Here is a 15,666-nt window from a genome sequence, read left to right as displayed (position 1 = left end):
GCGTGTGTCGGATGGTCGCTCAACTTTTGCATCGGACTTATTGTCTGTGGGTCATATTAGCTTAGTGTGTGTAAGTAAAGTTCATATCATCTACCAACCATTGGTCTTTACCCGAGATGATTGAAACAAAAGTCAAATTCACGTGTCAAATTGATGGATCGGTTGTTTGCATTGGTAGTCGTGTGTATGCAAAGTTATATTAGTAGGTGAGATTTTCGTGATAATACATCATGATGCAAGAGTGAAGTTCTACTTGATTATTCTATCGATACTCGGATTAGAGTTAGATTATTTGATATATCTTTCTTTTTTTGCGTTACTTTGTAGAGATATTCCATAATAAGTGTTTGGTTCGCTGGCCGGTCATTCGCTCATTCATGATACTCTCATTCACAAATGTTGGTATATTTGGTTTCGTAAAGACCATGCTTTGACCAAAAATTACTTTAATAATAAGTGCTTTTAATACATGAAATTTATATTAGTATATTCGTCTTCAAAAGTTCTTGCTAACAGATGTGGTTTCTATCATACAAATTACATATTACTAAAGTTATTGTGGGACAAAGTCTCTTGCTTTAATGAAACAAAATATGCAAATCTTTGTGAAAAGGAGGGATTATTAAATTAGTAGTCTGAACGGTTCACATTTTCTCAGCACTAATATATTGATATGTAGAGTAATAAATCTTCAACTGCCGTTAATAACTCATCTTTGTAAAATTCAAAGTTATGCGTAGCTCACATTAACTAACGATATATTTGTAGGTAGAGTTATTGTTTTGCAAATACTATCCACTCTCCTAAATCTTTACCGTTAAATATATGATTTAATGGTTTACATAATTCAGATTACATGGATAACATAGAGTTTTCTCTCTAGAACCATATATTTGCTTTTATTATATACTACCTTCGGCCGGATTTGTAAGGCATGTGCATGTTCCTAGATCACCAATTTAACTAACAAAATGTCAGCTAGAGGCCTACGTACGTACTTGTTACTCCTAAGGAGTACCTGCTAGCAATGGTTTAAACAATTTACATGTGTTGGATTAGACAGATAAATACACCAGGATGCTTGGCAGTTCAAAGGAAGGCTGTCAGCAGAGCAGAGGAGTTGACACAACCATTTACTATGACTGAAATTGAAGAGGCTTTAAAGCAGACGAAAATTATTACAGCTCCAGGTCCTGATTAACAAATAAGTACTCCCTCCGTTCCATATTAATTGGCATGGATTTAGTATAACTCCGTTCCATGTTAATTGGCGTGTACTAAATCCGTGGCAATTTAATATGGAAAGTAGGGTGTATTTAATTATCACTAATAATAGCATATTGGGCCACAAAAGCAAATATTGACTTAATTACCACTAATCTTAAATCACATTGATGTTTTATTGCTAGCCCGTCGTATATATTCCACTCATTATGTTGTCCGTTAAAATTAAGATCGAATTATCAAAATACTTCGGATGATGTGGATCAAAATACTTGGTATGATGTGGATCAACGCGGAGCCTACCATAGGTATTTCTCATATTTCTTTCACTTATGAAATCTTGATCCGTAGATATAAACTTCAATAGTCAAAATAATCTAGATAACGTGGATAAACACGATCGATGTCTCTCCTGATACCATTTGTCGTGCCTTTATATTATATACTACCTCCGTACCATATTAAGTGACTCAAATTTGCTCAAATATGGATATATCTATACCTCAAAAACGTCTAGATACATGTAATAGTCCGTCACTTGATATGGGACGGAGAGTGTATAAATAGATCCGTATATTATGGGATGGAGTCATCTAATGGGCCTGCCGATCGATGAGGGACAGCATGTGTGTGTTGCCAATTGATCTAGTATTGATCTCTGTCTATTATGCCGAGAACGCACAAAACAGAACGCACACACGTATATAAAGGGAAAATTGTTAATTATGTTGTGTTCGGCTGGGCTCTCCTCGAGCAGTTGTGTTCGGCCGGGACTCTCCTCTAGCAGCCAGCTACATACATCAACGTGCGTGTCAAGAAAGAGAAGGGTAAACGTTTTCTACGTCGTTTTATGGCTCTAGATCTCAGATCCAACGGTTAAAATAATTAGAGTGATGTAGATCAACGTGGAGCGTCCCCCTCGGTACCCCTCATATTGCTTTTAGTATATAATAAACTAGCACGGTGTCCCGAGCGGGAAACATCTTTAGTTTTTTCAATCATATAGATGTGCATTGATATATTATTTCAAAGAATCCAAAATAATGACAGATGTGTCTCATTTGTACGTGATATTAAATAAATATAAGAAATTAAATCTCAGGCCATGGTAAGCCAGTTGGCCATTTATAAGAGTTGACATGTTGTGTCGTGATATTAGAGTAAGACGCTCAAATGAAGTTCAATCATGAGCATGATTGTAGAACGACAGAATTAATCAACCTTGATCCACCAAAGTAGAATTAACTAATCATCCCGTGTACCAAAGGAATCAGAATGCAACTTACTCGGTAGTGGAACTGCATGATACTAGAATGCATGGCAAGTGAAGCAGCCACTCAGAGAACTGGTCGGGCCATTCTTTCTATTGTGCGATGTCATTTTGGTCTTCCTCGAAATTCGTTCCTCTTTACTTGCTGCTGCGGCATCACGCATCCCCTGTGCTTTTCTTCGAGCAGACCTGAGGGTGTTCTTTGCCCAGAGAAGATGATCGTTCCTTCTCGAGTTTCATCTGAGATAATAGACGTACAGACATGATGGACGCGAGTCTCTGACACAACGCGGAAAATGTTCAGACGACACTCAAAGTCTGACGCGCCTAAAGTTTGGCTTTGGAGAAGGACGTGTTTATCTGAATAGACAGGGCCGTGCTTGCGTGCAACAAAAATCGAAATAGCTGAAAGCCAATGAACTGATGGACGAAAGCAAATTATCCCCCAACTACTTGATCCCCTCGTGGCCTCTCGTACTTACGTGTCCTGCTAACCTGATCCACGCCGCCGCTCACCTTGCGCCGATCGAGTACTTAGCTCTTGCCAGCCACGGTCTGGAGTCTGGACAAATGGATTCCGGGAGCACGGAGGTCCTCGTTGATGCCGGCAGCTTCCGACTATACAACGACGGCCACGTCGAGCGTCTCGACGGTGTCGACCACGTGCCCGCCGGCTTCGACGCCGACACCGGCGTCACCTCCAAAGACGTTGTCATCGACGCGGTCACCGGCGTCGCCGCCCGCCTCTACCTACCAGACATCCAGGCGGCAGCTGGTCGATCCGACGGCACCGCGATCACCAAGCTCCCGATCGTTGTTTTCTTCCACGGGGGCTACTTCATCGTCGGGTCAGCCGGCAGTCCTAGGTACCACCGCTACGTCAACTCCCTAGCCGCCAGGGCCCGTGCCATCGCCGTCTCCGTCGACTACCGCCTTGCTCCGGAGCACCCGCTGCCGGCAGCCTACGACGACTCCTGGCTGACGCTCAACTGGGCTGCGTCCGGCTCTGCCGACCCGTGGCTGTCGGAACACGGCGATCTGGGCCGCGTCTTCCTCGCCGGCCTCAGCGCCGGCGGGAACATAGCCCACAACATGGCAATCGACGCGGGCTTGACTGGCCTGCGCGCCCCGGCGCGCATAGAAGGCGCGATCCTGCTGCACCCTTCGTTCTGCGGCGAGCAGAGGATGGAGGCGGAGGCGGAGGAACACTGGGCCAGCGTGAAGAAGAGGTGGGCGGTCATTTGCCCGGGCGCCAGGGGCGGGCTGGATGACCCGAGGATGAACCCGACGGCCGCCGGCGCGCCGAGCCTGGCCGCGCTTGCGTGCGAGAGGATGTTGGTGACCGCGGCGTCCGAGGACCCGAGGATGCCGAGGGATCGGGCGTACTACGAGGCCGTTGTGTCCAGCGGGTGGGGCGGGTCCGTGGAGTGGTTCGTGTCCGAAGGCGAGGGCCACGGCTTCTTCATCGACGAGCCGGGCGGCAGCGAGGCGGCTGCGCTCATGGAACGAGTGGTTGGTTTCGTCACTCGCCATTAAACTGGGCTCTGAACTGAAATCTCGTGTGCTATCAGAAGATGGAAAGTGCAACCTTTTCATTGTTTACATAACTGAGCATTATAATTCAGTTAAGCACCAAGGAAATTCAGTACGCACCCCCAAGGCTACCAAAAAATTACGGTCTTCTGAAAGCTTTGTGCAACATCTTCAATGCATACACGTGCATGTCCATGAATATACGACTTCTATGTAATCTTGCACGTATAAAAATATGCTAAATGATGGTCAAAATCAGATTTGAGATATCATAGCATAGCTCCACGATGATAAAGTGAAAAACATTTTTTGGTCATAAAACTGGCGCAAACGGTGGAGCAACTTCTGGACATCAAAAAGAGCTTCATTTAGTATTCCAAAGAATATTCAAAAGAAACTACACCACCGTTATAAAGAGCATCTCCACCACCAAGCTTGTGTAAATTTGGTGTCTATATGTAAAAGTAAACAATGGTCCAAAAAGATTTCTAGTAATATCTTCTCATTTTCCAGCAACAATGCTCTAAAAAGATTTCTATTAACATTTTCTCATTTTCCAGCAACAATGCTCTAAAAAGATTTCTAGTGACATCTTCTCATTTTCCAACAGCTTGTCTATATTCTCTCACCCGGCTTCATAGCTAAATTACCTCTAGTCGACATCTGTCTGAGTCATCCATATGTATACACATTGGAGGCGAATTTGAAAACTGTTTAAATTTAGACAACCATGTAGACAAGCTGCTGAAACCTTATTTTTCCTCTCTTTTTTGACAGCAACCTTATTTTCCCTTTGCTTGTGTAAATGACATATAGACAACCATATACACAAGCTGCTGGAGATGCTCTAACATGACAGGCTGCCAAAACATTTCAAAAACCACCAAAGTTCAGGCCTACTGCAGCAAGATACTACTACCAAGTACAGAAGATAAATGGTGCACAAAGTTTCAGACTAGATGCATCAGGCATGTGTTTCTTTTCCGGCTGTCAGCCAGGCAGCCTCGTCCTGGCATCCATTCTTAGTTATCCTTTGTCGAGAATAGACTTCTACAAGTAACTGTTCAAAATGCTGAGAGCCCATGGACATAAACATTGAATATAACTAGAACTCTGATTTTCAACAAAGGGTTATGATGGAAAACATATATCTTTGTACTGTTTCTACCATTTTTCCAAAATAAAGTGATCCATTGAAAAGAAGTGCTGATGGTACAGAGTTGGAAATGGTCTCCACAATCAATTGCTCAAATTCAACATGTTGTATGCCCATACAAAACATCAATTGACAACAGTCAGCAACTTCTCATAAATGATCGCAGGCACAAACCATCAATGTGTTCTTAAGTCAGCTTTAGCTGTCTATAAATATATTCTTAAGCAGCTGTACAAAAACAAGCTGGTATGATGAATCGATTCTGCAGTAAGATTGTCAGCTTAAATTAAGGATTCTTTTTATAATGTTATAATAACCCGCTAATTAGATAGGGGCCTGAGTGTATTCATCCAATTTGCAACTTAAAGCTAGATGAATATCAGTATATCATTACATATAAAGTCATTTATCTAGTAAAGTCAAGAACGGTTTATAATGTATACTCAATAGGAGGATCCATACATCATGTTAAATTGCAGTTATTTTGTCCTACTCACGGGAGAATGGATCACAGGAAGGCAGTTTTAAATTTTTGTACAGGGTGATGCCCATAACGATTCGAATTAATAGATACAATTGTTGCTGTTCATGTTGATTTAAAATAATTATTAAAATCCATATTACTCAGGACAAATAAATAATCATATTCATAAGGATGAGAACATGCATACTTCAATAATCTCAGGACAAATAAATTTCATTTTAGATGTTACAAAAGTTTGTTTGGATAGGGAGGATTTATTTTCAAATTCTTGGTGTCAAAGCATTCTCAAAGCACCCCTTGCACCTTACAAGTATATAGCCTTTTAACAACCACAAATAGCCCCAAACAATGTGCTGCCTTTTAACAACATTAATTTATGCTTTTGTGCTGCCTTTTAACAACCACAAATAACCCCCAAAAAATGCACATTCTACCCTATCATTGCAAGAAATCTTAAATGAAGCAGCTTAACATACATAGCAACAACCATGAACTCAAATATAACATGTAGCATAATAAGCATAATAAGCTACATACAGTCAATACAAAACAGAAGTCACAGAAAAAGCAAACTTGGTATCACTAGTACTATAGGAACAGCAAGAAAATGATGCATAGCGAATAATGGCAACCATTTCTTTGTATATAATAGCTAGAAATCATTACTCAACCATCCGTGGTAGCAAATGGGTCATGTGAAGGTCCTGAATCTTGGCCAATGGTTCTGGAAACCAAGCGCTGCAAATCCGCCATAACTTTGTGCTCTCTCTTTGACTTCTCCTCATAGTTAAACATGGCCAGCGCCCTCTTATCCTCTGCACTATAAACCTGATTTTCCTTCCTTATACGGATAGCATTCATCCTCTGGTGCCTACTCCCACTCATCACATACCCCAAATCTTCAAACTTCTGAATCTCATCTGCAGACAGACCCACCTCACCACGACGTGGGATACGCTTCCCCTGCTGTACATACTGCGCGATAGCATCACCTTCACCGGGTCTCAGTGCACCACCATAGCTAATATGACCCTCTGCACGAGGAAGTGGCATCGGCCCAACCGGCATCTCATTCTCCAGGGCAGCCTTCTTCTGGGCCTCGAGCATTTCCTTGAACTTAATTGCCTCAGGATCAATCTCTGGCACATCTGTCTCTTCAACTTCCTTTTCAGCATTGGGATCATGAGGGATCGAATCTTCAGAATCAGACTGCTTGCTCCTCTTCTTCCTTGAGCTCTTGCCAGTCTTCCTTTCAGGGCTAGAGCCTGAAACCTCCACCTCCTCGGAGCTTCCATCAGAGGGTAAATCCAGACTCTTCCTCTTCTTCCTCCCAGAGCTACGGCCCCTCCTCTTCGACTTCTTGTGCCTCCGCGATCTCTTCCTGCTCCTCTTATCCCTCGAGTCCTCAGAATCAGAAGAACCCTCTGAATCCTCATCGACCTTGCCGTCACTCTCACTCCCCATATCAGAAGAGTGGTGGCGATGGGCACGCCGGCTACGCTTGCTACTGCTGCTGCGACGATGGCCCTTACGCCCTTTCTTCTTCCTCCTGGAATAATCTGATTCGCTGGAATCGGACAAACTACCAGACTCGCCAGACTCAGATTCTGACGAATTCTTGTTCTCCTCATCCTCACTTTTATCAGAGGAATCCTTCTTCGGAGATTCCTTCTTCTCCTTATCCTCCTCCTCTTCGCTGTAATGGTACTCGTCGGCCTCGTCGTCGCGGCGAGGGGGGCTGGGTGTGATGTTCCAGATGCACCGCTTCAGGTTCTTGCGGAGCTTCTGGCGCTTGAGGCGGCGGTACTCGAAGTAGGTGAGGCCCTTGAGTTCCTCGTCATCGTCGTCGGAGGCGGACCAGGCGCCGCCTCCGTCACCGCCACGGCGCGCGGGGGGTTCCACGTCCCGAACCCGGTCTCGGTCCCGACCGCGGTCATTGTGGTAGGGCGACCACTGGCGGCGGCGGTCACGGAAGGGGCTAGGGGACCGGTCGCGGCGGCGGTCCTGATAGGGGCTGGGTGACCGGTCGCGCCGGCGGACACGGGAGGGGCTGGGGGACCGGTCGCGCCGGCGGACACGGGCGGGGCTGGGGGACCGGTCGCGCCGGCGTTGGCGGCGCGGGGAGGGCGACCGGGAAAGGGCACGACGGTGTGGGGAAGGCGAGGCAGAAACCCTAGAGCGATCGGGGAGGCGCACAACGGAGGCGAGGCGGCTGCCCGTGCGAGACATCGCGACGATGGATCGCCGATTAGGTCGGGTTCGGGATTTGTTTTGGAAAAGAGAGATTGGCAATTTGTGATGGACGCGTGGGGAATCCGGTGGAGGTGAAGACTGAGGACGGAGGAAAGGCTTTCTCCATGTCGGTTTGGAACTTCGGATCGATATGTGCGCCTCATGGGCCTTGTGTTTTCTAGAGAAACTTTATGGGCCTTGCGGTGGCTAAGGCCTGGTTAGCAAAAAACGTGCCTTAGGATTTGGACGGTTCATTCGTACGGGCTACTTTCCTCTAAAAAAAAATTGTGCGGGCTACTTATGCATCCTCTTGGGTCTGTTCAAAAAAAAATGCATCCTCTTGGGCGGGATAGAGATGTACAGTACCATGCTATGAGCTAGATAAGCCCAGTTTGGCTAATAATTTTGTGTAGTTCTAAAGAAATGTGTTCTTCTTTTTGCGAAAAATAAAGAAAAGGTGTTTTACAATATGAGATGAGAAAGTAGTTGCAAAAATAAGCAACAGTTGGGTGTGTAGCGATAAAATAGAAAAAAAAACTGGACAGACAAACAGATAAAACAGTTTGGCTGTGTATTGGACATTTTCTCCCGATCCCGTGCATGCAGTGGTCGAGTCACATTGCCACGAGCCAAGCAGTGTTGCCGCCCGACAAAGCGAAGGGCCACATGGCATGGGCCGGTTCAGGTTTTGGGCGGCTGCTCCGATGAGAGACATGCAACGAGAGGGGGTGGCCTCGTGCTGTGCCTCTGCCTATAGCTAGCAGGATCGCGTCTTCCGGTCGCTAGAGTGTAGGTGTGCGGCATTCAATGGCTGACAAAACATGCGTGGTGCCGGCGGCCGGGAGCTCGCTCGCTGACGACAGGCAGGTCGGTACTACCGGCCGGCGGTTGGGATAGTGTTGTTACTTGGACGCGCATCTATGACGAGGGGCCGGGACTTGGGCGGCTGCTCTGGTCCTACACGTGTACTCCTGCTACCCCTAGTGCTACTGTGGTGGACGAACTGAGAAATTAAGAACAGAGGAGATCATGTGAAAATTCTATACTTCCTCCGATTCATATTAATTGCCGAAATATTATATGTATCTAAACGTTATCTATGTATAAATGCATTCATATTTGGACAAATTTGAGACGATTAATATGAATCTGAGGGAGCAATAAGCGATTTCAGTGTAACAGTGTTTCGGGACGGCCCCTTGTGTCCGGTACCAAGAGATTCAGGCTCCGAAATGAGTTTATGCTTCTTCGATAGTATTGGAACGAGCAAATGACCAGCAACTGTTCTCATCGACCTAGAGCATGATCTTATTTGAGTTCCATGAATTAATGATTCATTGAAAGAAGAATTGCTCGGGACATACTACCTCTGTGGCTCTGTTCCTAAATATAACAAGTACTAATTTTGTTCTAAGTCAAACTTTTTTCAAATTTGACCAAAATTATGGAAAAATCTATGTAAAAAACCAACATTTAGAATTTCAATTTTGTTTTATTAAATCTCATTTTATATATCTTAATAGTATAGTCATTTGATATTGTAAACCTTACTATAGCGTACTCCCTCCGTCCCATAATATGAGGCACTCACGTATCCCTAAATCGTCGATTTAGCTAACTAAATATAAATTAAATAATTAAAATATTATACCATTAGAAAGTTTTTTCCATAACAAATCTAATGGTATACTTTTTTTGTTAAGAAACATACATATTTAATTAATCAAATTTAGGGCTTAGGGATGCGTGCGTGTCTCATATTACGGGACGGAGGGAGTATTATTCTATAAATTTGGTCAAACCAAAAAAGTTTGACTTAGAACAAGAACTTTTTATATTTAGAAACCGAAAGAGTACATAGGAGTGTATTCCCCCGGGCTATGGATGGTCGAGCATCCATGCATGGCCTCTGCGGCACTGCCCACTGGCGATGGTTAGATTCTGTGCAGATTTGATGTTGGCTACAAGATTTGAAATCATGAAATGGATGCCTATGCACTGTATGCATCCGGCCGAAATTATATCAAGGTGCAGAGTAGGTGTGTCCGACAAAAATCGTACGGTTATCACCGTCACAACATTGATTGTTGATTTTTTTTTTAGCTTAACACTGATTGTTGATTGACTTCAAACGGTGAACACAGAACAGAAGTACATGATCGATCCTCGAAAAGTCTAAAACGTGACATAAATGCTATGTCAAATCACCAATCTTGTTTTACAGATCGATCCACATAGTAGCTAGACGACACAAGGTTGATAGGAACGTCGATACAGTAAGTACCTGATAGCTAGACAAGTAAACATAAACACAAATACACAATGTTAACAGAGCCCCTTATATTTCACCAATATATATCTAAGCTATTTCCTGGTTGAACCTTGTAGTGTAGTTAGATTTCATCAATGAAGTCGGAAACTATTCCCCTTCCATCGAAAAAAAGGGAGCTACTTCTTGGTCTGGGCTCTGGCCTACACTGCGTCATGCGGACAGTATACATGCCCTTCCTAGCTAATCCATTTGCATGGGTGGTTAGGATGCATGCATCTTGCCCAACATATTCTTTCTCGATCGAGGGCAGCAAGCAGTATCCACCAGTCTTCCTCCCAAACAATTCCAACGAAGGTTGGTGCATGCTCGCGCTCGGGGACCCGATCGAATCGGACCGACCCCCACAAAGCGATCACGCATTCACGATAGAGGCTGGGCTTAAAGCAAGGCATTATTTGTATGGAGAAAACAACAGGTGCTTAAAGCTATATACACACAACTCCTCACATGCGTGACATCTCCCCCCTCCCTATCGATATCCAAGCCACACATATTCCAAACCAGACAACCATCACAAGCACTTGTTCACGGGACCGATCGATCAATCGATGCGACGCGTTCTTGTTCCCCTCTACCACTACGTGTTCCTATCCGCACATCGCATTCGGTGACTCGTACATCGCACCAAGTTCATCCTACGGATGTTACCCAGGTCTACATGTCTTAGAGAAATGGGCACGGACAGAGACGTACTGGCTGATAGGGGGACAGAAATGATACGGACAATGCAAGAAGATCCTACACGTGGCACAGTCTTATTGACCATGTGTCCTACTAACTTACTCAAAGAAAAAAGTGCTAGAAAAACAAAGTAAAAATAATGGAAACAGGGACGTCGGAAGCGGAGACCGAAGGGAGTCGAGTCTTCGTGATCTGGTTCAGTTGGGAGAAGATACGGCGCCGGCTTGGCGTTGGTGGTGCAAAGATGGCAAGACGCTGATGATTTTCTTTTTCTTTTTCTTTTTCTTTTTTCCTATTCCTGTTCGATCGATCCAGGCCAGCACCTGCCTCCGGTTCGGGCAGGAGGGATGCACCTGGGTCCTCCAAGATCTCCCGCAAATCTCTACTCCGAACCCGACACCCCCGCGCGGGTCCATGGCTTCTCTCCGCACGACGCGTGTCCATGACGACAGCGACGGCGACCGTCCCCGCCGGGGATTATATTTTCGCCGCGACGGCGACATGGCGCGCGCGGACCCGGCGAGACCTCTGTTCGCATTGATTCCGCTGAGCGCGGTGTGAAATGTTAGTAGTAACTGGTCTGAGATTCTGAGCCCGGTCGATCGCCTCCGTTCGAGCGGTTGCTGATTTGCCTTCGTCGCCGACAGTTGATGGGGGCCTGACTAGCTAGCTGCTAGCTTTGGAAACATTCAAACCGCGTGTAAACTTTTACGACCAGCTTGTGGGTCTCAGCTAGCTAGCTCATGGACACGTGGCGAACGAAAAGAAGTGGATATATTTCTAGATTTGTAGCATCTCTTTTGGCTAATTAATCAGTGAGCTACTAGTGAAGTGGGGTGCTACTTTGTTCATCGTACCTGAATCAAATCCAGTTTTTATATATTCAGACCTTTTCTGACGCACCATTGTCTATAGTTAACCACTGCACATTCTAGGCTTCCAGCATCAGTTACTTTTTGACGGAACACACCAGCTTGAGTTATTTATCGGGGTGTTCTCCGTTTACCTACCCTGTATGCCCACGTAGAACAACAGAACCGTTACTGATGGGTTGTCTACTGTACCATGCCATCTTTCTTTGGACGTTGTTTTCGCGCGCATGGAACTATTTAGCATGTGGCATGAAAAGGATACGAAAGGTGACTGGGTGCCGACTAGCTAGACTGGGGATTTATGAAGGGGATTTACAGATCCGGTGGTCCTGGAGAAGGTTTACTGTTGACTGAACCCACAAATCTACATGAATGGAATATGACTGTCAAAAAAACCACGGATGGAATAGTGTCGTACGTGCAGCATCATTGATGGATGAGGTGATATCTTCTCGGTGGCAGCTCTCTTAACTTGGGATTGCCAGTACTCTCTCCTCGATCCTAAATTTTTGACTCAATTTATCCAAATATGGATGTATCTATTCTTAAAAAGCGTTTAGATACATGTAATATTTCGACAACAATTTAGGATCGGAGCTAATAAGGAGTACTCCCGACTGCAGAGAGCTTTAGGCCTCGATAAAAACGCGCGAATATTTCCAGATCCTGCAGAATATTAAACTGTTCCTTGTGATCTTCCGTGGGATTACTTAATTCCAAAACGGGCAAATAGTACTTTGAAACTTTCCCGTGTCCTTAATTAGATAGGAGTAATAGATTAGTGCAGATCGATCGAGTACAAAACAGAGAACAGCAATTATTGGTCACCACAAACCCCACAGGGTTCTACGATCGGCGACAGATATCTTAATGGTTATATATTCCATGTTCCAACCATGTGATGCTTCTAGGAATACCGGTCCCTGCAGTGCACGATGGACCACGCCACAATACCGAACACTTCCGATGGATGGATCCATGGCGGCCACAGTCTACAGCAGCTGGACCATCGACCCACTAGGCTCGACCGGCTATAACTCGGCAACGGTTTCGAAACAACAACTTCTACTGCTGCAACTGCTTTTAGAGTTCTCGTTCGAGATCAGGTCCCAAACTGTTGGCCCCGGCCGTATTCATAGCCGGTGGACGACGTACAGACACTGCCACATGGACATGCACACACCACCTGACCCTGCCGGCCGGCCGGCAGGGGCGGACGATCGATTGGTTCGCCGTTTACCGTTGCGGCTTGACAAAGTTAAGCTCGCCTGCTAGCTTTCCGCTTGCTTCGTTGGTGAGTCACGTTACGTACGTAGTAGCCGTGCAACGACGTTCCCTAGTACGTGCCACGGAACAGCGGTCAAGTTAATTGTGTTACTGCATGCCTAGATTCCTGCGTGCGTGCAGCCGTGCGAATGGCCGGCCGGCGAGCTAGCAGATGTACGTGCCGTACGTGCACGAGGTAGCCGACGGCGTGACGACATGGGTGCATGCAGTAAGCCACGTACGGCCCTCTAGTACCGTGTTTTTAGGCGAAACGCTGCGTACGTACTACTGCATTGCATTGATGGGCGGTCAACTTTCTAGAGTGTTGTCAGGTCGGTTGTGTGCCGTACTTACGTGGTACCGTCAATGTAACAAGCGGGGATAATGATGCTTGTTCATTCAGATGCATGCATGCGAACGAAATTTTAGGATCGATATACACTGATGAGCACGAAAGCAGTAGTGATAACTGGTACTGCATTCATAAGGTAACAAAAAGTGTACATTCTACGTTGGCAACACGTACACGGGCTGCGAGTCCAAAAAAAAGCTTGGAGAGCAAAACCACGTAGTACTACAAGCTAGCATGCGATGAAGTAACAACGACGACGACCATAAATGTAACTAGAAAGAAGTTCCTACATCTTAATTTACACATGCATGCACACATGCACAGAGCCACAGCCCACAGCGATCGATCATCCGAGAAACTCCAAAAGCGGTCGAGGACGACGGCCGGTCGAGCCAGCTAGTGCGCGAAACGATTATTGCATCAGTACGCTGATGACGGTCGAGCTACCACGGGGCGTGCTGCAGGCCGGCTGCAGGGTAGGCGGCGCCGGCGCCGAACGCGGCGGCGCGGTGGGCGGCGGCGAGCTCGAGGGACTGCACCTGTGACTTGAGGAACTTGACGTAGTGGATGGCCTCGTCGAGCATGGACGCCGTGTCCATCTTGGTTCCCCCCGGGACGAGCCGCTGCAGGACGCGGATGCGCTCGCTGATCCGCTCCCGCCTCAGCCGCGCCGCCACGCTCTGCGGGTCCTTGGAGGTCCGCACGTTCCGCCGCTGCTTCTTCGCCGGCCGCACCGCCCCCGCCGCCTCGACGTCGTCGTCGTCGTTCATCACCGGCTGCAGCGCCGCGATGTGGAAGATCATCTCGCGCATCGCGTCCCGCTGCGGCGGCTGCGGCGCCGCGCGGGTGCCGCCCGGAGGCATGTAGTACTCCTGCTGCGCGCCGATGCCGATGCCGATGCCGGCGCCGCCGTAAGCGACCGGCATGGAGAAGTACATGTCCTGATTGTTGTAGCCGATGGCGCTGGCGTCGGTCGTCGTGCAGCTCAGCGACGACACGTGAGGCGGAGGCGAGAGGCTGTGGCTGTGAGGAGGGGTCTGGACGGGCGATATCGGCGGCGACGACGTGTCCACGGACGACGCCATCGGCGACTGGTCGGCGATGAGCGCCTGCTCCAGCTGGAGCATCGTGTTCATCAGCGCCAGCTGCGCCTCCGGGCTGGAACTGAGCAGCAAGTCAAAGTCCATGAATGAGCTAGAGTGGTTTCGATCGATCGAGAGCTAAGTTCTCAACGAGGCGTGTGTATCTCGCAAGCTAGGATTGGCCGCGCTGCGAGGTCGAGCTAGTGGCTGTTCCGGGAAGTTTTTTTGCTGCCTGTGTGCTGTCGTCAAACCGCAAGTGGAGAGGCGTATTTATAAGCGAGGAGCTAGCTAGCACGGGACGACCCGTAGGGCCGTTGCGATTTTGGAGGGAACTGGCGTAATATTGTGCTGCTGCTTCCTCTGTAGCATCAGCAGGCTGAGCACTCGCTCTTCAATTATTTCTTGGCGTCAAAAAATATATATTTCTCTCTCTCGTCTTTTTGCCTTTCTGCTCCTTCCTGGAATTACACTTCGCTGGGGCCTGTAGATAAACTTTCGCTTTCTCCATAAAATGTCTCAGTGAACGCGGATCAGCCGAAATCACAACATGTATATCACCAAGAATTAAGAATGCCGACTGCTGCTTTAGCCTTGAAATAAAATCTTCTGATTGCACTCTATCTGGATTCTGGACCTTTGATTAGGCTAGTGGTGTGTGGGACGGTCAGCTCACGGTGGCCTGACACGTGTAAGGGTCAATCGTCGCTGTCCACGTATCGGCAGTGGGTCGTAGCACTAAGGCTGGTCATAGTGCATGGTAACTTAGAGTAGTGACATGTCTTTGTTACTACTCTAAGTTATTACCTCCATAGTGGGTAGTAATATATATGTGGTGTCATGCATTGTGTCATTTATTAGGTTGTAGACTCATCTTACTTTGATTTGTGTGATGTTATGGTAACATATCTAGTTACCACAAAGTTCTCTCTCCTCATTAATAAATGTCACATCATCAAATTTGCTTAGTTGGCACTTATGTTACCACCTTTGTTACTTCCACTATGACCAGCCTAATATACTAGCTGGCTTCGAAAAGGAAAACATGCAGTGGGGCATACCATTAGCCCGGCTCCACGTCGGACTGAAGGTTATGTGCGATGAACCGCCGGGCGCGCGTGCTTTTTCTCTACGAACACGCGTGTAGCCCGCTGCGTCGACTCCTCTGTTTTTCCAGGGGATAGA

General features: G+C 46.7%; 3 protein-coding genes across 3 annotated transcripts; 1 reads left to right on the top strand and 2 right to left on the bottom strand.

Moving 5' to 3' along the window:
- Positions 1-2,874: 2,874 nt before the first annotated feature.
- On the top strand, positions 2,875-4,296 carry LOC100828123 (2-hydroxyisoflavanone dehydratase). Its single transcript, XM_003576553.4, has one exon. The coding sequence runs from the start codon at positions 2,918-2,920 to the stop codon at positions 4,028-4,030; it is 1,113 nt and encodes a 370-aa protein (XP_003576601.2). The 5' UTR covers positions 2,875-2,917; the 3' UTR covers positions 4,031-4,296.
- Positions 4,297-6,120: 1,824 nt separating this feature from the next.
- Positions 6,121-7,995, bottom strand: LOC100845029 (NF-kappa-B-activating protein). The gene has a single exon (XM_003578179.4). The coding sequence runs from the start codon at positions 7,894-7,896 to the stop codon at positions 6,334-6,336; it is 1,563 nt and encodes a 520-aa protein (XP_003578227.1). The 5' UTR covers positions 7,897-7,995; the 3' UTR covers positions 6,121-6,333.
- A 5,500-nt stretch (positions 7,996-13,495) lies between these two features.
- LOC100844721 lies at positions 13,496-14,762 on the bottom strand. Its single transcript, XM_003578178.4, has one exon. It carries the CDS (start codon positions 14,587-14,589, stop codon positions 13,846-13,848), a length of 744 nt encoding a protein of 247 aa, XP_003578226.1. The 5' UTR covers positions 14,590-14,762; the 3' UTR covers positions 13,496-13,845.
- Between the last annotated feature and the right edge of the window lie 904 nt (positions 14,763-15,666).

Source organism: Brachypodium distachyon, chromosome 4 (genome assembly GCF_000005505.3).
Source record: "Brachypodium distachyon strain Bd21 chromosome 4, Brachypodium_distachyon_v3.0, whole genome shotgun sequence".
Lineage (NCBI taxonomy): Eukaryota > Viridiplantae > Streptophyta > Magnoliopsida > Poales > Poaceae > Brachypodium > Brachypodium distachyon.
This window is presented reverse-complemented; position numbering and strand designations above follow the sequence as displayed.